General features: G+C 42.2%; 1 protein-coding gene across 1 annotated transcript in view; it reads left to right on the forward strand.

The window, feature by feature from the left end:
* Window positions 1-22,675, forward strand: part of LOC149436096 (ceramide transfer protein) — a 139,755-nt gene that overhangs the window by 83,289 nt on the left and 33,791 nt on the right. Inside the window, exons 4-7 of the mRNA XM_089661967.1 lie at window positions 5,294-5,401; window positions 12,854-12,992; window positions 14,975-15,037; window positions 18,481-18,564. Of these exons, the coding sequence (XP_089518093.1) occupies window positions 5,294-5,401; window positions 12,854-12,992; window positions 14,975-15,037; window positions 18,481-18,564 (394 nt within the window). The remainder of the gene's footprint in view (window positions 1-5,293; window positions 5,402-12,853; window positions 12,993-14,974; window positions 15,038-18,480; window positions 18,565-22,675) is intronic.

Here is a 22,675-nt window from a genome sequence, read left to right on the forward strand (position 1 = left end):
ATTTGCACTAACATACAATTTTGAGGACAAGCTTTCGGGGAATGTTAAAAAACTTATGAACTAAGAATGATAATTCTATTTGACACGAAATAACGGCCTGAATTTGGACATGGGATTCCTCAATCATTATCCAACAGTTTTATGACTATCAGCTCAAGCATGACCGCCTCTGCTAGTGTTATCTCCCCCCCCCCCCCCCCCCCCCCCAGACTTTGCTTTTGCTGTGTCTTATCTCTGTTTTCTGTGGTTTTTTTTTTTTTTTTTTTTTTCTTTTTGTTTTTCTCCCATCCCCTACATCTCTTCTAACATTCTGCTAAATCTTTGTTTCAGTACTGCTTGGACCTTGAAGAAGGGGACATTCCCTGGAAGCTTGTCCTCAAAATTGTATGTTAGTGCAAATAAAAAAAGTATCACGGACAGTACTCAATTGTTCCTGCATGCATTCCTGAAAGTCTTAGGTGTGAATGATGTTGCATTAGTAATCATTAGTTGTCTTCCCCTAGGACTTTCATATACAGTGCATGTAGTGATTTGTAGAAGGTTGTGTTTCTGTGCAGCAATGCCATAAATGTTTGCAGAGAAGCCTTTTCCCATGAGTCTTTGTTTAGCATTATCGACCCAGTTCAGATTGCTGAGAAAGTCCTGCATGTCTCTGTTGTGCCCTCGGATAGCATTTTAGCCAGAGCAGTCCTCTTTTCCTGGCAAGCAGCGTAATTGGCTAGGCAGGGCTTCTAAACATCATCTCATCTCCTTCATCTGACGACATCACTCTTGGAAAGAGGAAGCAGTAATATGGAAGCCACTCGGATGTCTAAAGTGCTGGAGAAGGTGACGCAGTGCAGCAGGTTTTAGAGCGACATTTGCAGGACTGTACTGAATCTTTCTGCACACTGTCTGAGCCATAGGCATTAGGCAGTGGCCAGGTAACTTCTGGACTGTACTAGCTCAGCTCTGTACTAGCAGCTCTACTTTCTGGCCACCCTAGATCAAGCTTGTGGCATGTCTGGCTCTCCAGCTGTTCACAAACTACAAATATCAGCATGCCCAAACAGCTGCTGATGTCGTGCAGGGATTTGTGGCTCTTCTATGTCAGGCAGGTATTGGGTTTAGATGGCCAGTTCTAGATCATATTTTGGCTTGGTTTATGGCTTTGCTGGAGTTAAGTCATGGAGCGCTTTTTGCTGGCAGTAGTTAAATTTTTTTTTCCTTTTCGTTATTGATCCTTTCATTTCTGAGTGCTTTTCTGCTGAGAATTCCTAATGATGTGCCTTACAAACCATAAGTGCAGTAAAATCTCTGGCTTGCATGTTGTATTGCAGGACTGCAACTATTGTACAGATGGAAAGAGACCAAATATGTCGTCCAGATTCCTGTATGTTGTTCCTGTAATAATGCTGCTTCCTTTTCGCTAGTCAGTTGCACCTCAGCGGACATTGATGTTGAGGGGAATAAAGAAAGGGGTCCATGTTTCTTGTTCATTAACCGTGAACAGACGTTCATGGAAAGACTTATTTCCAGCTACTAAAACATTGTATGTAATCAGCAAAGTTCTTAAAATGGGACAGTATTGTGGTGTTTCTGTGCTCTTTATAATATGCTACATGTAAATGTCTTGTGTAGGGGCTTTGCATTAGTTCTCAAAAAATCAGATTTTCACTTCTCCAGAAAATGAACAGGGTGGCAAATGAGTATACAGTATCAGCAGCAGCAATGGAGGAAAAATGGCCATTGGCAAAGTACAGGTTCTCTTTAAAGGTTATCTCCACTTTCATGGGGAAAAAATAGCAAAACAAAAATTATAGTGTATACAATTGCAATGCAAGTTGTAATTGAATGTTATTAAAAATTGCCTTTCCTTTTCAATCAACAGCGCTGTAATTTTCTGTAAAATGATTTTCAATATGGCTATCTGGAGCTTTTCTGTACACAGATGATGTACAGAATGCCCCCAGGAAATGTAATTTCCTGCTTGTGTGATGGGCTTACTGATTTTCCCAAAAGTCTACACTAAGATACATGTCAGATTTTGAACATCCCCTACAACAAAAATGTAATTTTTTTTTTTTTCTTACTGAGATGCTCCCAAAAGGAAATCGCATATAAAAGGTGCGGACCCTGCCACTTTCCATATTAGAGCCCTGCAGGTGCAGCAGCTGATTGATAATTAAAAAGTCACTCCCATACAGATTCACTCTGTACATGGACACAGACAAACAGCAATTTCTTCAGAATAGCAAAAGGTAGAAATCTGCACCAAAGTTTAAAATCCTTGCAATATACATAGATTACAGAGGGGAATTTTCTTTTTATCTCAAAAAAAAGTGGAGTTGCTCTTTAAAGCTGAGGAGACTGTTGGTGTAACCTAAAACAAACACATGCAAAATAGTTTTATTTTTTTGTATTGAGGGTATTATAATAGAATGCCAATTGTGTTTTTCCAGCTTTTTGGGTTTCGGTGTACACTCTCTTCCTGTCCTGCTGACAACTGTTTCACTAAAGTGGTGGGAAAACTTTCACGGGGAAAAAGACCAAAATAAAAACTTGACATGAGCTTGTAGGCTTTCTAAGGCTCCATGCACACCAGGCGGTTTAATAACGCTGATAACGTTAGCTGTGTAAAGCCACGTTAAAAAGTCAGCATTAGTATTTAGCGTGTTTGGCTTTTTTTTAACCTAAAAATTCGAATTTTTGGGGGGTTAAAAAAAACCCCGCCGGCTTGCTGCAGTTTACCGCGTTTTGCAGCTTTAGAGCGTTTTTTACAGCTACAAAACTCCTCTAGCTATATGCCTACCGGGCACTTATACCCTCTTCTTTACCAGGCCAATTTTCAGCTTTCAGTGCTGTCACACTTTGACAATTGTGTGGTCATGCAAGATTGTACCCATATGAAATTTAAAAAATTTTTTTCTCACAAATAGAGCTTTCTTTTAGTGATATTTAATCGCCGCTGGGCGCTTTACTTTTTGCGCTATAAACAAAAAAAGTGCAAAAAATTTAAAAAAAAAAAATTTCTTTCTATTATAAAATGTTTCAAACACGTAATTTTTTCTCCTTCACTGATGTGCGTTGATGAGGCAGCACTGATGGGCACTGATAGGCGGCACTAATGAGGTGGCACGGATAGGTGGTACTGATGATGGGTACTGATAGGTGGCACTGGCTGACGGCACAACCGCTGGGCACTGACTGGCAACACTGCATTGATGGGCACTGGTGGGTGGCCCTGGTGGGCACAGGTGGGTGGCACTTCTGGGCACAAGTAGGTGGCACTGCTGGGCACAGGTGGGTGCACGGCTGGGCACCGATCATCAGGGCACTGATCATCAGTGCCCTGATGATTGGTGCCGATCCCTGCTCTGGCAACTGCCGGTTCTCGGCAGTACTTTCCTCGCGCTCTTACAGTGTGAGGAAAGTGCAGCCGAGAACCAGCAATTGCATTTCCCGGTGATCAGCGTGTCATTGGACACGGCTGATCATGTGGTAAAAGGTCGCTGTGATTGGCCTTTTACCACATTACGTGATCAGCTGTGTCCGTAGGACACAGCGATCACGGAGATCGCCGTGTGCACGCCCCCGGGGGCACGCAGGAGAGCTCGTTCTCAGAGGATGTCCTATGACGCCCTCCCAAAACTGGCTAGCCGCAGTGTAGCCGTCATTCGGCTATCTGCAGTTGGCAAGTAGCTAGAGACCCACTGGTCCTGGGGTTTTTTTTCCTGCCAAAAAACATTGATTACAGTCTGTGTGCATGGACACATAGGATAACATGCTAGGGGGTGTACTGGCTGTAGAAAAAAATGTCAAAAGCCAAAAACAGCAGCTGTAAAAACGTCCAGTGTGCATGAGGACTAACACTAAATGTTTTATTTCTGTCTGTGTTGGTTTTTGAGAGGTCCGCTTGCTTTCCAATCTGGTAAAATATTGTTCGCAGGACAGGAAGTGAGGGTAAAAATCTGTAACCGCACCCCACATAGCACTAAAAACCCTTCCCCACGCTATCCAAGACTTACAAAAAGAAAATGTTGGATTGACATAAGCGTTTAGAACACCATTCAGACATTTGTTGGCTGCCATGTTCCTAAACAAGAACAATTGTCACATTGCCTTGACGAAGGGGCCTTGAAATGTTGCATTATTCTTCAATGGAAAAAAATGTACTTTACATAGGAGATGTGCTGATGACATATTCACTACACTTTTGCTACAGTGTTGGTTGCTGCATATGATGATAGAACCCATGTGGTGTGCAAGGAAGATCTAATAATTGCCTCAAGAAGAAGGATCATGTGAGAAACCATTCTTGTGTCTTATCAGTAGGAAAACCGTGATCATACAAGGTTTTCCAACATGTCTGATTTCTCGTTTCCGAACACCTCAGCTGCTGGCACCCCATAGATATTCAAGCAGTCCAGTCATTTTTGAGATCATTTGACTGTCCTCTAAAATCTATGGACACCTTAAAGCTGGCCATAGATGGATCTTTCTTTCTTTTTTTTTTTCTTCTTTTTTTTTTTTTGATCAGTCAGCCAATGGTTATGGTGGATGGGGGAATCTTCCCAACTATGGTGTTGTATTCTGACAGCGGAAGTCCACCACTGTCAGAATACACTAATCAGCGTTGCAGCTTCTCTATCAAAAGCAGCTTTAGATGGATGCAAATTCTACCCGCCTTTGCTGAATCTGTGGAATGTTGCTCCATCTATGCGAATCTTAACGTTCAGGGAATGTAGACCGTTAAACTACAAATGATGCCTGGAAAAGACTGTAGTACCTAGATGAATAATTTGCCTTTTAGTCTGGTTTTACTTTGGCTACAGTAATTTTCTGATTTCTGTGGGTCTTTATTTTTTTTAGTAAGTCCGTAGGTGTGGACAGGACCTTGAAGCTCCAACATTTTAACATGAGTTATTTTGTTACTGCTAATGTTTAAGATCAGGATGCCAAATACACATACTCCCAGCTTATGAACACCTGACAGAGCAATGTTGCCTAAATCCTATTTGGTGAAAATCTGCCTGCCTTTGCTCGTTTCGATCTGGGGTTATAGAAGACCACTACAGAGCACTAATGCCTGAGGAAAGAGCTAAATCATTCTTTCAAAAATTACTCTGATACAAGTACAAGATATCCCCGGTCATGCAGGGGTTAGTGGTTTTCCCTCTATATATCTTGCCGTAAGCTACTGCAAGTATTCGTTTGACTTAAATGCTGCCCTTTGCTGTAGTGGTTAATGGATTTTCAAGTCTTAATGGTCTGTGTGCTGGTTTTGATTCATGTGTAATTTTTTTTTTCTCAGTCTGAATCTGGTTATGGATCAGAGACTAGCCTACGACGGCATGGCTCGATGGTCTCCCTTGTGTCTGGCGCAAGCGGCTATTCAGCTACATCTACATCATCATTCAAGGTCAGTCATTTAGATATTTTTACTTCTAGTTGTAGCTACCATGTTCTGGTAAAAAAAAAAAAATATTAAATCTATACTTTTTTATTTATTTATTTATTTGTTAATATACAGGTAAAATAAGTATTGAACACTCCACCATGTTTGTAGGTATATATTTCTAAAGGTGCTATTGACATGAAATATTCTTCACAAGCCGGTAACAACCCATGCAATCCATATTTACTAAAAACCAAAACAAACCAGTTCAGAAGTTAAGTTATGTATAATTAAAATGGAATGACACAGGGAAAAAGTATTAAACACTTGAAGAAAGGTAGGTGCAAAAAGGCATGGAAATCAGACACCAGCTTACTTAAATCAGTAATTAGAAAGCAATCCTGCCCCTTGTCAGTGCAAATTAATATCAGCTGGTTCAGTCTCAACTGACAGCCTATAAAAAAAAAAAGCGTCTCGTCACCAAGATGTCATACAAGAAACCTCTCATGATGCGTAAAAGTAAGGGCTCGCTCAAGAACTTTGCAACCTTATTGTTGCAGAACATACTGATGACATTGGTTACAGAAGGATTTCTAAACTTCTGGATGTTCCAGTGAGCACTGTTGGGGCCATAATCCAGAAGTGGAAAGAACGTCATTTCACCATAAATTGGCAACAACCAGGTGCTCCTGGCAAGATTTCTGTCACAGGAGTGAAAATAATTATCAGAAGAGTTGTCCAAGAGCCAAGGACCACTTGAGAGCTTCAGAGTGACCAGTACAATTGTTTCAAAGAATACAATAAGTAGTGCATTCACCCTCCATGGCCTGTATGCATTCTAACCACGCAAGACTCCATTGCTGAAGGAAAAGCATGTCGAAGCTCATTTAAAGTTTACTGCACAACATTTAGACAAGCCTGTGAAATACTGGGAGACTATAGTCTGATCAGATGAGACCAAAATTGAACTCTTTGGATGCCATAATACACACCATGTTTGGAGGTCAAATGGCACTTCACATCACCCCAAAAACTCCATACCAACTGTGAAGTTTGGAGATGGGAACATCATGGTGTGGGGCTGTTTTTCAGCATACGGTACTGGCAAACTTCGTATCATTAAAGGAAGGATGAATGGAAAAATGTACCAAGACATTCTTGATAAAAATCTTCTGCCGTCTACCAGGATGATGAAGATGAAACGAGGGTGGACATTTCAGCCAAACAATAATCCCAAACAGCCAAGGAAACTCAAGTGGTTTCAAAGAATGAACATAAAGCTGCTAGAATGGCCCAGTCAATCACCTGAATTGAATCCAATAGAAAATCTATGGAAAGAAATAAAGATCAGAGTTCATAGAGGCCCACAGAACCTTCAGGATTTGAAGACTGTGTGGAAGAATGGGCCAAAATCACACCTGAGTAATGTATGTGACTAGTTTTATCCATAGAGGAGGTGTCTTGAAGTTGTCATTAACAACAAAGGATTTTGTACAAAGTATTAAATTTCAGTTAGCGTGTTCAATACTTTTTTCCTGTGTCACTCCATTTTATTACACACACACATACACACTCTATATTGCCAAAAGTATTGGGACACCCCTCTAAATCATTGGATTCCGGTGTTCCAATCACCTGCATGGCTACAGGTGCATAAAATCAAGCACTTAGACATGCAGACTGCTTCTGCAAACATTTGTGAAAGAATGGGTCACTCTCAGGAGCTCAGTGAATGCAAGTGTGGTACTGTGGTAGGTTGCCACCTGTGCAATAAGTCCATCTGTGAAATTCCCTTACTACTAAATATTCCACAGTCAACTGTTAGTGGTTTTATAACAAAATGGAAGCATCTGGAAACAGCAACTCAACCACGAAGTAGTAGGCCATGTTAAATGACAGAGCAGGGTCAGCACATGCTGAAGCGTACACTGTGCAGAAGTCACCAACTGTCTACAGAGTCAATAGCTAAAGACCTCCAAACTTTGTGTGGCCTTTAGATTAGCACAACATCAGTGGGTAGAAGGCTTCATGGAATGGGTTTCCATGGCCGAGCAGCTGCATCCATGCCTTACATTATCAAGTGCAATGCAAAGCGTCTGATGCAATGGTGTGAAGCACGCTGCCACTGAACTCTAGAGCAGTGGAGACATGTTCTCTGGAGTGACGAATCACGATTATGTCTGGCAATCCGATGGATGTGTCTGGGTTTGGCAGTTTCCTGGAGAACAGTACTTGCCTGAATGCATTGTGCCAAGTGTAAAGTTTGGTGGAGGGGGGATTATGGTGTGGGGTTGTTTTTCAGGGGTTGGGTTTAGCCCCTTAGTTCAAGTGAAGGGAACTCTTTTTAGGCGTCAGCATACCAAGACATTTAGGAAAATTTCATGCTCCCAACTTTGTGGGAACAGTTTTGGGATGGCCCCTTCCTCTTCCAACATGACTGCGCACAAAGCAAGATCCATAAAGAGTTTGGAGTGGAGGAACTTGACTAACCTGAACAGAGTCCTGACCTCAACCCAATAGAACACCTTTGGGACCAATTAGAGCAGAGACTGCAAGCCAGGCCTTCTCGTCCGACATCAGTGCCTGAAATCACAAATGCGCTTCTGGAAGAATGGTCAAACATTCCCATAGACACACTCCTAAACCTTGTGGACAGCCTTCCCAGAAGAGTTGAAGCTGTTCTAGCTGCAAAGGGTGGGCCAACTCAATATGGAACCCTATGGACTAAGACTGGGATGCCATTAAAGTTCATGTGTGGGTAAAGGCAGGCCGACCAATACTTTTGGCAATATAGTGTATATAGCCTTAGATGCAGGTACTATGCTTCAGTTTTGAAAAAACTGTCCAAAAATCATGTGAGCTCTGTTTTCAAATGGGAGTTCATCTTTCACAAAAAGAATACTTTGCTTTCTAAAGCATAGGAAGTAAAATAAGTGTGCAAGGTGACACTGCATCTTAATTAAAACAATATTAAAGCTTAGGGTTTTTATTAAAAAAAAATTGTTTCCCTCAAAAAAACAAACATGTCCTACTTAAAACCATGGGATGTAAAACGAGCGATAAGTTTCAAGCTGCTAGCATCAAGGTAAAACCTCCTACCCTCCAAAAATCTAATAACAAAAATGCAGCGCTAAATTATTAAAGTGAAGTATGTGCAAGCGCCAGTAGGCAGTAATCCGTTTCCGTGAGTTCCTCGACTAGGTGACTGGAAAATGGTAATGTGAATGCACTAACCAGATACGCAATCGTTCTGCTTATTTGTGTAAAAAGGTATATCCCGTCATGGTTCACCTAGTCACGGAACTCGCAAAAACAGATTACTGCCTCATTGGACTTTATTTTTACCACCTAAGTCACATAACTATATTTGTATTTAGTATTGCTTCCACTAATTATACATCATATTTGGACGATTCACGTTGGTTTCACATCTACGCCTACTGGCACTTGCACATACTTCACTTTAATAATTATTTTAGCGCTGCATCTTTGTTGTTAGATGTCATACTTACCTGCTCTGTGCAATTGTTTTGCACAACGCTTCTGGCTCCTACCCCCGCTGAGTGCCTACCATAGGAAGACATTTCCTATAGTGTGCACTTGTGCGGGGTCACTCATGAGCCTTTCTGTTTGCGTCTCTTCAGACACACAGCTCGGCTCGGCCTCACTCTCTGCTCACAGGTTTTGACTAATAGCAGCAGAAGCCAATGGCTCCCGCTGCTCTCAGCCAAGCCTGTCAGAGCTGGGAGAGGACCTGCTGCAGACATGTACAATGCTGGATCGAGTTCGGGTTCAGGCATATAAAATGACATTTGAATTCAATTACATTACATAAACGTGCCACACATTTGATGTGTTTTTGGTTTGCATAAACATAATGCCAGCATTGATAGATCAAGGTAATATTTACATGCTCCTCCAGCAGCTTAACAAACTAGAGTATTATTTGACAGCCATGTGTTGACATACTATTTATTGGAACCTCCAACTGGAAGGAAAGTTTTTATACTTTTCAGAGATACTATTTGTGCTTATCAAGACTCAAATGATACCTGTGATGTTTAACATGTGCAAAGTTTGTTTTTTGATATAGAAGTTGTGTTCCATAGGGCAAACAAAACATTCCCTAATGTTTGATCCTAAGAAAAAATAGCCTAAGACGATCCAACCATAAGGGTAAATGGTCTAAAAAAAAACAAATAGCCTAAGAACATTCCACCAGTAGAGAATAGTCAAAAACCGTAACCTAAGACCTTTTGACCAGAAAAGAAAAAACATTGGAGACCTCTGTAGTGGCTTGGGAGTGATGAAAATATACACCGTTGACAAGAGAAGAATGATTGACTAGATTTCACTTGGTAAAAATGCAGGGTTATGGAATAAATATAACTGAAAAATAGCAGTGCTTAACTACAGATAGATCTACAGTATCTCAGAGAAGTTAGTACACCCTTCACATTTTTGTAAATATTTTACTATATCTTTTCATGTGACAACACTGAATACATTACACTTTGCTACAATGTAAAGTAGTGAGTGTACTGCTTGTATAACACTGTAAATTTGCTGTTTCCTCAAAATAACTCAACACACAGCCATTGTCTAAACCGCTGGCAACAAAAGTGAGTACACCTCTAAGTGAAAATGTCCAAATTAGGCCCAATTAGCCATTTTCCCTCCCCGGTGTCATGTGACTCATTATTGTTACAAGGTCTGAGGTGTGAATGGGGAGCAGGTGTGTTAAATTTGGTGTTATCGCTCTCTCTCATACTGGTCACTGGAAGTTCAACATGGCACCTCATGGCAAAGAACTCTGTGGATCTGAAGAAAAGAATTGTTGCTCTACATAAAGATGACCTAGGCTGTAAGAAGATTGCCAAGACCCTGAAACTGAGCTGCAGCATGGTGGCTAAGACCATACAGCGGTTTAACAGGACAGATGCCACTCAGAACAGGCCTTACCATGGTCAACCAAAGAAGTTGAGTGCACATGCTCAGCGTCATATCCAGAAGTTGTCTTTGGGAAATAGACATATGAGTGCTGCCAGCAGACCATACGCTGCATCAAATTGGTCTGCATGGCTGTCGTCCCAGAAGAAAGCCTCTTCTTAAGATGATGCACAAGAAAGCCCACAAACAGATTGCTGAAGACAAGCAGACTAAGAGCATGGATTACTGGAATCGTGTCCTGTGGTCTGATGAGACCAAGATAAACTTGTTTGGTTCAGATGGTGTCAAGCATTTGTGGTGGAAACCAGGTGAGGAGTACAAAGACAAGTGTGTCTTGCCTACAGTCAAGCATGGTGGTGGGAGTGTCATGGTCTGGGGCTGCATGAGTGCTGCCGGCATTGGGGAGCTACAGTTCATTGAGGGAGCCATGAATGCCAACATGTACTGTGATATACTGAAGCGGAGCATGATCCCTTCCCTTCGGAGACTGGGCCATAGGGCAGTATTCCAACATAACCCCGAACACACATCCAAGGTGACCACTGCCTTGCTAAAGAATCTGAGGGAAAGGTGATAGACTGGCCAAGCATGTCTCCAGACCTAAACCCTATTGAGTATCTGTGGGCCATCCTCAAACGGAAGGTGGAGGAGCGCAAGGTCTCTAACATCCACCAGCTCTGTGATGTCGTCATGGAGATGTGGAAGAGGTCTCCAGTGGCAACCTGTGAAGCTCTGGTGAACTCCATGCCCAAGAGGGTTAAGGCAGTGCTGGAAAATAATGGTGGCCACACAAAATATTGACACTTTGGGCCCAATTTGGATATTTTCACTTAGGGGTGTACTCCACTTTTTTGCCAGTGGTTTAGACATTAATGGCTGTGTGTTGAGTTATTTTAAGGGGACAGCAAATTTACACTGTTATACAAGCTGTACACTCACGTCACATTGTAGCAAAGTGTCATTTCTTCAGTCTTGTCACATGAAAAGATGTATATAGAATGAAAAAAAAAAAAATATATATATATATATATATATATATATATATATATATATATATATATATATATATATATATATATATATATATACACACACACACAAAAATGTGAGGGGTGTACTCCTGTGAGATACTGTAATTCACTATCAAGCATCAAAGCATTCTGATAGGCTCTCTTCACTTGCCAATAAAGGTCTGTAAGGATATCCAGAGAGGTTTTGAGTGAATAACAACCACAGTAAAACTGCTTGCAATTATTGCTCAAAAGTTCTAAGGATTAGGTTTGCGTTCACAGTAGGCCTATTTGCCTGCCTGTCAGAAAGTGCAAGTCTGGTGCCTGCAACCAATGAGGCATCCCCAGCCCACAGCTGAATGTAAGCAGAAAGGCCAGGGACGCTGGCTGACATCTTTGACCAAATATGGGCATGACAAATGTACTTAGGCTAATTTTTCTTGGATTCATTTTTGAGAATGTGAAAGACAACTCTTCGTTTTTAACGTGCATGTCATACTGACCTGCTCTCTGCAGTGGTTTTGCACAGAGCACCCCCAATCCTCTTCTTGGATCACTCGCCAGTGCTCCTGGCCCCTCCCCCCTACTGCGTACTCTAAGAGCAAGCTGCTTGTTCTGGGGGCACTCGTGTGTTTGCTCATGCAATTTCCCTGCAGTTTCCTCGCCTGCAAACATGCTGTGGTTTCAGATGTGTGGGGGTGCCATTAAAAATGAATACCAACATGTGTGTTTCTGTACTCAGATAAACCTATATAATAGAAAAAGCTACTGGCACAGGTAATCTGATACAGCCAACGTCACAAAATATAAATCAAAAAGTGCAGCGCTAATCAATCAAAAGTGACAGTCCAACAAAATTGCTCATGTAACAAACGTCCAAAATATGTGCATAATAGTACTTCCAAAAAATCCAAAAATAATAGTGGCCACTAGTTCCATACCATTGAAGAGAGAGAACACCTCGGAGATCCAGCGGTAGTAGAAGTAAAATGAATGTTTACCAGAATTATTTGGCTTTCAAATTAATGAAAAAGCCAACAGCACTTTAGGGATTATCCCTAAACTAGTCCTTGGCGGATGATGGAATACCGTTCTAACCCTGGACTCCTCAGACTTTACTCTCAGGTTCTTGAGCATATAGGACATAAAACCTCATAGTACAGTATATCCAGTGTAGGTTGCTGGGATCAGGGCGCTGTGGTGCTCGGTCTCCCTGCACTATGAGGTTTTAGGTCTCATATGTTCAGACCTGTGATTTTTTTGTTTTGTTTTGTTTTGTGGGTTTTTTTTTTTTCTTCTGGAGGTGCCAGGAATAGTGATAATATATAATAAAAAAAACAAAACCAAGATTAAAAAAAATTAGATGACGTTGCCAAGTTGTTTAAAATGTTTTTAGTGAGCTTTTACTTTTGCCTGGAGTAGTTCTTCAGTTTAATAGAGCACATAAACACTATCTGAACTTGACTTGTCTTAAGTATTATCTGAAGAACTTTTATAATCCCGTTTTCCTTTCTAGAAAGGACACAGTCTACGTGAGAAACTTGCTGAAATGGAGACTTTCCGCGACATTCTATGCAGGCAGGTCGACACGTTGCAGAAGTATTTTGATGCATGTGCTGATGCAGTCTGTAAAGATGAGCTTGAGCGGGATAAAGGTAATTCTTTAAGCTGTAGATTAAGCGCAGTTGTAAAGAGAGCGACATCCACAAGCATAGTATCCTTAAGGGTGCATATATGGGGTGGCTCTTCATTTTTGTGCCTATTCTGTGTATTTGACGTTTATGTACACTCAATAGGTGTTAAATCTGGTTGTCAGGACCACTGATGACATTTCAGTCAATGTGTATGGGTCACCACATGTGAAATCAAGACTTGCAGAATGGAAAACTGTGCCATACATCTAGAATCTCAGATGCCAAAGACCACGGTTCTTTAGCATTGCACCTATCTTTGAAGTGATTCTAAAGGCTTACATTTAAAAAAAGAAAAAGAAACATGTTTATACTTACCTACTCTGTGCAGTGATTTTGCACAGAGAAGCCCAGATCCTTCTCTTCTCGAGTCCCCCAACAGCGCTCCTGGCCCCTTCCTCCTGTTGGGTGCCCCCACAGCAAGCAACTTGCTATGGGGGCACCTGAGCATGCACGCTCCCCAGCCACTGCTCAGTTTGTCCATTCACACAAACTGTGGCTCGTCCCCGCCCTCTCTTCTTATTGGCTCACTGGCAGTGAATGACAGCAGCGGGAGCCATTGGCTCCTGCTGCTGTCTCAGCTAGTAAGGTGAGGGAGTCTGGGATAGCCAAGACTCCAGTGCACATCGCTGGATCAAGAGGGGGCTTAGGTGAGTGTTAGGGGGGCTCGGGGGGATGCTGCACAGAGGTTTTTTACCTTCATGCAAAGAATGCTTGAAGGTAAAGAACCTTGAGCCTTTACAACCATTTTGAATAAGTCCCCTTTTCTCATGTCAGTTCTTTTCTAGATCCTGAGAGGACCCTCCCTGCTAGACATCTACTAGAAAGTGTCCACATCACACTAGCAGTGACATGGACACCCGAAGAAGGATTCAAGCAGTAAGTTAGCAGTGGAGAAGGATTGGTGCTAGATCATCATATGACCGTGGCTTTAATCTGGCCATAGACGGTTTGAATCTCGGCCAGTTCAGCAGGAGAGTCAAACCATGTATGGGCATGCTGAATGTGCCCAAGTTGATCGATCAACTTGGGTACAACGAGCCTGATGAATTTTACATGCGATTTTTGCTAGCTGCTTGCAATAATCACTGTGTTGGGGACAACTTCCCCAGCCGAGAGAACACAATGGCTCTGTAGGAGGGATTCCCCTGTCACACTGTTGATGGGGAAATCGAGCGACTTCCTTTTCAACAACACATGGTTGCAGGAAAGAAATTTGCTCTGTCTGTGGCCAACCTTAGATAAGTAGATAAGGAGGTTAGAGGGTGGGATTATCCCAAAGTGGAACTTTAACCACTTGCCGACCAGAGCAGTTTTGACATTTTTCACATACATGAGTAAAATCTGCTTTACTTTTTGCTAGAAAATTACTTTTCATCCTTAAACTTTATATATTTTCTGAAAGCGAATGCCCTGGAGAATAAAATGGTTGTTGCATTTTCTCTTGGTGCACGATGTCTGTGCAGCTGTTCTGTCAAATGCAAATTTTCAAGAACAAATATGCTTAAATGAATCCTAATTCACACAAACACAATAGAACACCCAGTTTTTTTAATGAAATATAAAAGATGTCGTGTTCTAGCCCTGTAAAAGTGACCTTTGCAGACACTTGGATCACTTTTACTGGAAAGCAGATTGCGGACTGTAACATCAATTCTAGGATTATGGCTACACTGAAGATCCTTTTACAGGCGGACAGGAGGAGATACTACTGCTAGATTTGCAATCTCAAGGGGGATTTTACATTGAAATAATTCAACCACCATAGCTACATTTGCAGCACAGTTTCTGACTGTAAAGTGTTACTAAACCCACAACAGTAAAATCAGTCTTTTAATACGGTAAAGCATGCTTGATGTACTCAGTGTGGAGCCTAAGGAGTTAATCCTCTGTATTGTGTAAAAATGCTGTTTGATCCTTACTTCTCTGATCCTCCTTTCTTCCAGTGTCCCCCCCTTATCTCCTGATAAGACATATCCTGTGGAGACACTCTGGACATGCTCAGTTTGGTGTGTATTGCTAGAGAGGTTTTTTATTTTTATTTTCTTGGGAGAGTGCATGTGATCAGCACAGGACCAATCAGCACTGTCCAGACAGAGTTCAGGGGTTCTGCATCCTCTTGGAGCAAAAAGAAAACTTCTACAAGCTTTAACCAGTGCTCTTCTGAACACTGAGAGAAGTCACAAGACTGCACTAACTGATGTAGCAGTCTATACAGTGGATATAAAAAGTCTACACACCCCTGTTAAAATTTCAGGTTTCTGTGATGTAAAAAAATTAGACAAAGGTAAATAACCTCAGATTTTTTTCCACCTTTTAATGAGACCTATAAACTGTACAACTCAGTTGAACAACAAATTGAAATCTTTTAGGTGGAGGGAAATAAAAAAACAAACTAAAATATGGTTGCATAAGTATGCACACCCTTAAGCTAATACTTTGTTGAAGCACCTTTTGATTTTATTCCAGCACTCAGTCTTTTTGGGTATGAGTCTATCAGCATGGCACATCTTGACTTTGCAATATTTGCCCACTCTTCCTTGCAAAAACACTCCAAATCTGTCAGACTGTGAGGGCATCTCCTGTGCACAGCCCTCTTCAGATCACCCCACAGATTTTTGATCGGATTCAGGTCTGGACTCTGGCTGGTCCATTCCAAAACTTTAATCTCCTTTCTGATGAAGCCATTCCTTTGTTGATTTGGATGTATGCTTTGGGTCGTTGTAATGCTGAAAGATGAAGTTCTTCTTCATGTTCAGCTTTCTAGCAGAAGCTTGAAGGTTTTGTGCCAATATTGACTGGTATTTGGAACTGTTCATAATTCCCTCTACCTTGACTAAGGCCCCGGTTCCAGCTGAAGAAAAACAGCCCCAAAGCATGATGCTGCCACCACCATGCTTCACTGTAGGTATGGTGTTCTGCTGGTGATGTGCAGTGTTGTTTTTGCACCAAACATATCTTTTGGAATTATGGCCAAAAAGTTCAACCTTGTTTTATCAGACCACAACACATTTTCCCACATGCTTTTGGGAGACTTCAGATGTGTTTTTGCTAAATTTAGCCGGGCTTGGATGTTTTTCTTGGTAAGAAAAAGCTTTTCTGTCTTGCCACTCTACCCTATAGCCCATACATATGAAGAATACGGGAGATTGTTGTCACATGTACCACACAGCCAGTACTTGCCAGATATTTCAGCAGTTCCTTTAATTTTGCTGTAGTTCTCTTGGCAGCCTCCCAGACCAGTTTTTTCTTGTCTCTTCATCAATTTTGGAGGGGCGTCCAGTTCTTGGTAATGTCACTGTTGGGCCAAATTTTCTCCACTTGGTGGTAACTGTCTTCTTTGTGTTGCATGGTAAATATAATGCATTGGAAATTCTTTTGTACCCTTCTCCTGACTGATACCTTTTAACAATGAGATCCCTGTGATTCTTTGGAAGCTCTCTGCTTACCATGGCTTGTGCTGTAGGATGCGACTAAGAAAATGTCAGGAAAGACCTACTAGAACAGCTGAATTTTATTTGAGGTTAATCAGAGGCATTTTAAATGATGGCAGGTGTATACTTACTCCTATTTAACATGATTTTGAATGTGATTGCTTAATCCTGAACACGGCTACATTCCCAGTTGTAAGAGGGTGTGCACACTTATGCAACCACATTATTTTAGTTTTTTATGTTTACTCCCCACCAAACCTAAAAGATTTGTTTGTTTTTCAATTGAGTTGTACAGTTTATAGTTCACATTAATAGTGGAAAAAGTTTTGGAATTTATATCTTGTCGTTTTTTTTTTGTTTTTGTTTTTTTTTTACATTTCAGGAACCTGACATTTTAAGAGGGGTGTGTAGACTTTTTATATCCACTGTATTTACTAAAATAATTGCATTTCCATGTTCTGTGCCCTGTGGGAGACCAGATCGTGTGAATGCAGGGTCTGGGGTTTAGTAACACTTTAATGGGCATATCTGCAGATTTAACTTGACAGTTAAAACAAGTGCATGGCAAAATAAAGCAACTGCTCCATTTGGCAGTGAGGTACCCAGACGTGAGCATTGCTAGCATAACGCACACTTCTATTTTTCATACAGCGGCACTCTAGTCACGTGAACTTTGCCATATTGCACACAGATTGTACTTGTTGATGCACCTGTGTGCAGTCTTTCTGCAGTGTCATCACACATCTTCACACCTATATCTGATGAGCACCTTGTGTCAGGTGGAAGGGAGCAGAGGCAAATATTCAAGTCTCAAATGTGAGCACAATAACCTAACTTTAACTTACCAGCAATTGTATGGTTTTTTTTTTTTTGTTTTTTTTCCTCCAAAGCAACCCCCACTCATGCAGACCTTCTTTTATATCTGACATATCTGCTAGTTTACATCTCAGTATTACGGGGCATTCAAATGCAAGCACTGCAGGTCTTGGAGACCCTAAACCTGTGCTCATGTTTTTACTTTCCTCTCTTGACTATCGCAAAATGAATATGGTGTTGAAGTTGGAGACACAACACCACCACTGGGATTGTTACTTCCAAGTGGCCTGAAACTACAGCAGGAGCTGTACTTATCCTGGCACATAAACCAGCCTTTTTGATGTATGTGGGGAAAAAAGCCTGCATTGTGGGAGGTTGCTTTTGAGGCAACGGAATGTAAAATGGCTTTAACGTGGTTGAAAATCCTTCCATAGTGAAGTGACTAGCCTCAGGTGATACAGATGAATCAAATCCACCTACATATGTTGTACCTGTTTATTTTCAGTATTCTCCACAGCTGTTCAAAGTCCAGAATTTTTTAAAGCTTGTCTGAGCTTTCAGAATACAGGGCGCAGAGCTGAGAGCTGCATCAGCTGTAGCTCCCTCTTCCCCAGTCACCTTTTTCTCTTGGTGTCAGAAAACTTGTCAGAAGTGATTCATGCTGATGGCAGAGGAACAAGGCAGCAGATAGAAATGACACTTAGTGCTCTTAATTGAGACAAGTACACACTATAGAGGGATATGCTTTGTTCATATTTCATGTCTGAGGTTTATAACCACTTTCATGCTGGTAAGATTGTGCTCAGAGTTGGGCTTTAATCTCTCACTGCTCTTGGTGAGAGGTCTGCTTGCATACAGCCGGCCTTTCCTAAAGGTTTATGTTCATGCTTTCCAGTGTATTAAGAATACATGAGATTACAACATAAGTTGTTTCACATTGTATTTTCTGTGTACAGTTCTCTGAGGAGATCAGTGAGGGAGCGTAATATCTCCACACCACTTTGTCTTCCTGGCAGTGCTAGGCTCACACAAGGGCTGTTTGTGTGTGTGATCTGAAACAGGATTGGTGACAAGTTAATAACTGGAGCAGAACGACATGTTTGCTGGTTGTTTCTGTGCTATTGTCTTATACACAGTCTACTCGATCACTGCTGGGCACCTGTAATGACAGTCCACATACTAAATCACTTCTGTTTGTTTAGTGGTTGAAGATGATGAGGAGGACTTTCTGCAGAACCATGCAGAGGGGGAGTACAATCACACAAGTAACGGCAACAGAGAAAAACGTAAGTTAATGTATTGTCTGTAGTTTTTGTAACAGATTCATTTCTGCCATTTAGTATTGACCTTTTGTATACATACTGCACTGTGATTTGTTATACCGTGTCTATATTGCTTAATGAAGTATGTTCTAGTTTTTTAAAATTGCGGAAACATACTGCCTTATTAGTATAGAAGCAGTTTTGCTGTAAATTTATTTTTTTTTTTTCCTCTAATTTGTAGCCAATCATGAGTTTACATAGCTGCCAAAAGTGCTTTTCTGCCTTTTTACCAAATAACCAGTTTTCATTTTCCCTGTCGGTGTTTTGAGTAATTATCCCCTTGCTCCTGTAATTGGCTCCTGTAATTGACTCTCTACATCAACCTTTCTCATCCAAGGTGCCTTGAGGTTTCTTCAGGGGTGCCTTGGCCTTGTGTAAAAATTGCCCAAAACTTGTGTACAAGCCAGTGGGTGGGACAAGCCTGTCTTTAGTTTTTGTTGTGCACCATTACGATCTTCTACCTGCCAGCATCCTAAAAACCAATAACCTTGTCAGTTGATAAGGAGGATGTAATTTGCCTGCACAGCATCCTAGTTTGACCCTTCCCTGTCCCTTTCCATCAGTGCTGGGGTCACATTAGCTCAGTGATGGAGAAAAAACTGAGGGAGAAGAGAAACAATGGAATACTAGTCAGTACCAGTGTGCAAAGGTGTATTTGCTTTGGAAGAGTAAATCGCCTCTAATGTTGGGTGTCCTGCATGTGTGGATGTTGCTGCATTATATAAAACTATTAGAATAGTTTTTCACATTTTATAATGGGGTGCCTTAAGACTCTCCCTAATTTTAAAGGGTGCCATGGGACTGTCCCTAATTTTAAAGGGTGCCTTGACAGAAAAAAGGTTGAGGAACGCTGCTCTAAGTTTCCTGCATGTCAGATGTTAACACAGAAAGCTCTTTCTAAACATAAACATTTCTAGAATATGGGGATGCCGTTCTGACCTTCTGAAATACTACCGCTTGAAACTGCACCCCAGACATATTTTTTATTGGAAAGTTACATTGGTCCAGCTTGAACCAATTGAAATATACATATTACCTATCTGTGGGACAACTGTGCAAGCAGAGAATCGCTGTGTTGGTCAGCACTACTACAGTGATTGATTGCCTTCATCTCCTATGTCCTATTTTTCAACTAATACAACGGGTCATCTGATTAAATAAGGTTGAAGATGGTGACAACACTGCCCTGCCTGTTTACCTCATCCGATCAGAGAACGCCTTGTATTCATTTAAAACAAATTACAGGCATCCTGTGAATGGGATCCATCTTGAGTGAGCGATCCCCAGTGTTCACTATGCAGAAGCACAGCCACTCCGCACAGAACCTGTAGGAATGTGGCAATCACTGTAGTATCGCCAACTAAAACACAGGTATGAGATATGTAAACTTACATTGCTGCAAGCTGGACCAATGTAACAATACAGTAAAAACCATACCTGGAGTGTAGCTTTGACTGGCTTCAATAATTTGTCACCCTGAAAACATCTGCACATTTAAAAGTCATTGTTGGTGTCAGGAAGTCTGTTATGTGTACTTTTAAAGCCTTTGGATCAGTAAGACATCTACTATATACAGAAGTGACACCTTCCAAATACTCCCCTCTCTCTCCCTCTCCCTCCCCCTCTCCCCCTCTCTATTGCCAAAAGTATGGGATGCCTGCCTTTACACACACATGGACTTTAATCAGCCTTTGGATCAGTAAGACATCTACTATATACAGAAGTGACACCTTCCAAATACTCCCCTCTCTCTCTCCCCCCCTCCCCCCTCTCCCCCTCCCCCTCCCCCCCTCTCCCCTCCCCCCCTCTCCCCTCCCCCCCTCTCCCCTCCCCCCCTCTCCCTCCCCCTCTCTCCCCCTCCCTCGCCAAAAGTATGGGATGTCTGCCTTTACACACACATGGACTTTAATGGCATCCCAGGAGCCAAGCCCAACCCCTGAAAAACAACCCCACACCATAATCCCCTCTCCACCAAACTTTACACAACGGCAAGTACCGTTCTCCTGTCAACCGCCAAACCCAGACATGTCCATTGGATTGCCAGACTGAAGTGTCATTTGTCACTCCAGAGAACACATCTCCACTGCTCTAGAGTCCAGTGGCAGCATGCTTTACACCACTGCATCCGACACTGTGCATTGCACTTGGCGATGTAAGGCTTGGATACAGCTGTTCGGCCATGGAAACCCATTCCATGAAGCTCTCTATGCACTGTTGTGCTAATCTGAAGGCAACATGAAGTTTGGAGGTCTTTAGCTACTGACTCTGTAGACAGTTGGCGACTTCTGCGCACTGTGCGCTTCAGCATGTGCTGACCCTGCTCTGTCATTTTACGTGGCCTACCACTTGGTGGCTGAGTTGCTGTTGTTCCCAGTTGCTTCCACTTTGTTATAATACCACTAACAGTTGACCGTGGAATATTTATTAGCAAGGAAATTTCATGGATGGACTTATTGCACAGGTGGCAACCTATCACAGTACCATGCTTGAATTCAGAGTTTCTGAGAGCGACCCTTTCTTTCACAAGTGTTTGTAAAAGCAGTCTACATGCGTAGGTGCTCTATTTTATACACCTGTGGCCATGGAGGTGATTGGAACACCTGAATCCCATGATTTGGAGGGGTGTCCCAATACTTTTGGCAATATAGTGTGTGTGTACACACTGCTAACAAACATTCAAGGATCACTTTTTAATCAGAGTATAGCATCAAGTCAAACTCCTGGGATATTGATCTGCTCAGTTAAGTAGCAGAGAGGGTTGTTAATCTGTTTCAGCTGCTTTTGGTGTTAATGAAATTAAGAAGTTCACTAGATGGGCAACAATGAGACAACCCCCAAAACAGGTGCACTAAATGGGCAACAATAAGATGACCCCCCAAAACAGGAATGTTTTTACAGGTGGAGGTCTCTGGCTTTTTTTTTTCCCTTTTCCCTACTCATCTTTTCTGACCGTTTTTTTTTTTTTTTTTTTTTTTTTTTTTTACTAGTTTTGCATTTGGCTAGGATCAGTGTCACTACTAGTAGCATAAGGCGATACCTGGACCCTACAGAGCTTGCACAGGCAGTCCATCTCCTCCAGGATGGCACATTAGCACGTGCCATTGTCAGATGTTTTGCTCAATCTCAAGAGCATGGAGGAGATTCCAGGAGACAGGCAGCTACTCCAGGAGAGCTGGACGGGACCCTGGAAGGTCTTTAACCCATCAGCAGGACCAGTATTTGCCCCTTTGTGTAAAGAGGAATGGGTTGAGCACTGCCAGAGCCCTACAGAATGACCTCCTGTGTGCCACTGGTGTGAATGTCTGATCAAACAGACTTCATGAGGGTGGCCTGAGGGCCCGACATCCTCTAGTTGGCCCTGTGCTCACTGCCTGGCACCATAGAGCTCAATTGGCATTTGCCATTGAACATCAGAATTGACAGGTCCGCCACTGGCGCCCTGTGCTTTTCACAGATGAGCGCAGGTTCACTCTGAGCACATGTGACAGACGTGAAAGGGTCTGGAGAAGCCATGGAGAACATTATGCTGCCTGTAATATTATTCAGCATGACCATTTTGGTCATGAGTCAGTGATGGTCTGGGGAGGCATATCCATGGAGGGACGCACAAACCTCTACATGCCAGACAATGGCACCCTGACTGCCATTAGGTATCGGGATGAAACCCTTGGACCCATTGTCAGACCCTACACTGGTGCAGTGGGTCCTGGGTTCCTCCTGGTGCATGACCATGCCCATCCTCATGTGGCAAGAGTATGCAGGCAGTTCTTGGAGGATGAAGGAATTGATACCATTGAATGGCCCCCATGCTTGCCTGACCTAAATCCAATAGAATACCTCTGGCATTTTTCGGTCCATCTGACACCTTCAGGTTGCACCTCAGACTGTCCAGGAGCTCAGTGATGCCCTGGTCCAGATCTGAGAAGAAATACCCCAGGACACCATCCGTCGTCTCATTAGGAGCATGCCCCAACGTTGTCAGGCATGCATACAAACACATGAGGGCCATACAAACTGAGTACCATTTTGAGTTGCTGCAATGAAATTTCAGCAAAATGGACAAGAACCTGCTTCA

This window comes from Staurois parvus, unplaced genomic scaffold (genome assembly GCF_062004578.1).
Source record: "Staurois parvus isolate SC_StPar_1 unplaced genomic scaffold, SC_StPar_1.0 ptg001418l, whole genome shotgun sequence".
NCBI lineage: Eukaryota > Metazoa > Chordata > Amphibia > Anura > Ranidae > Staurois > Staurois parvus.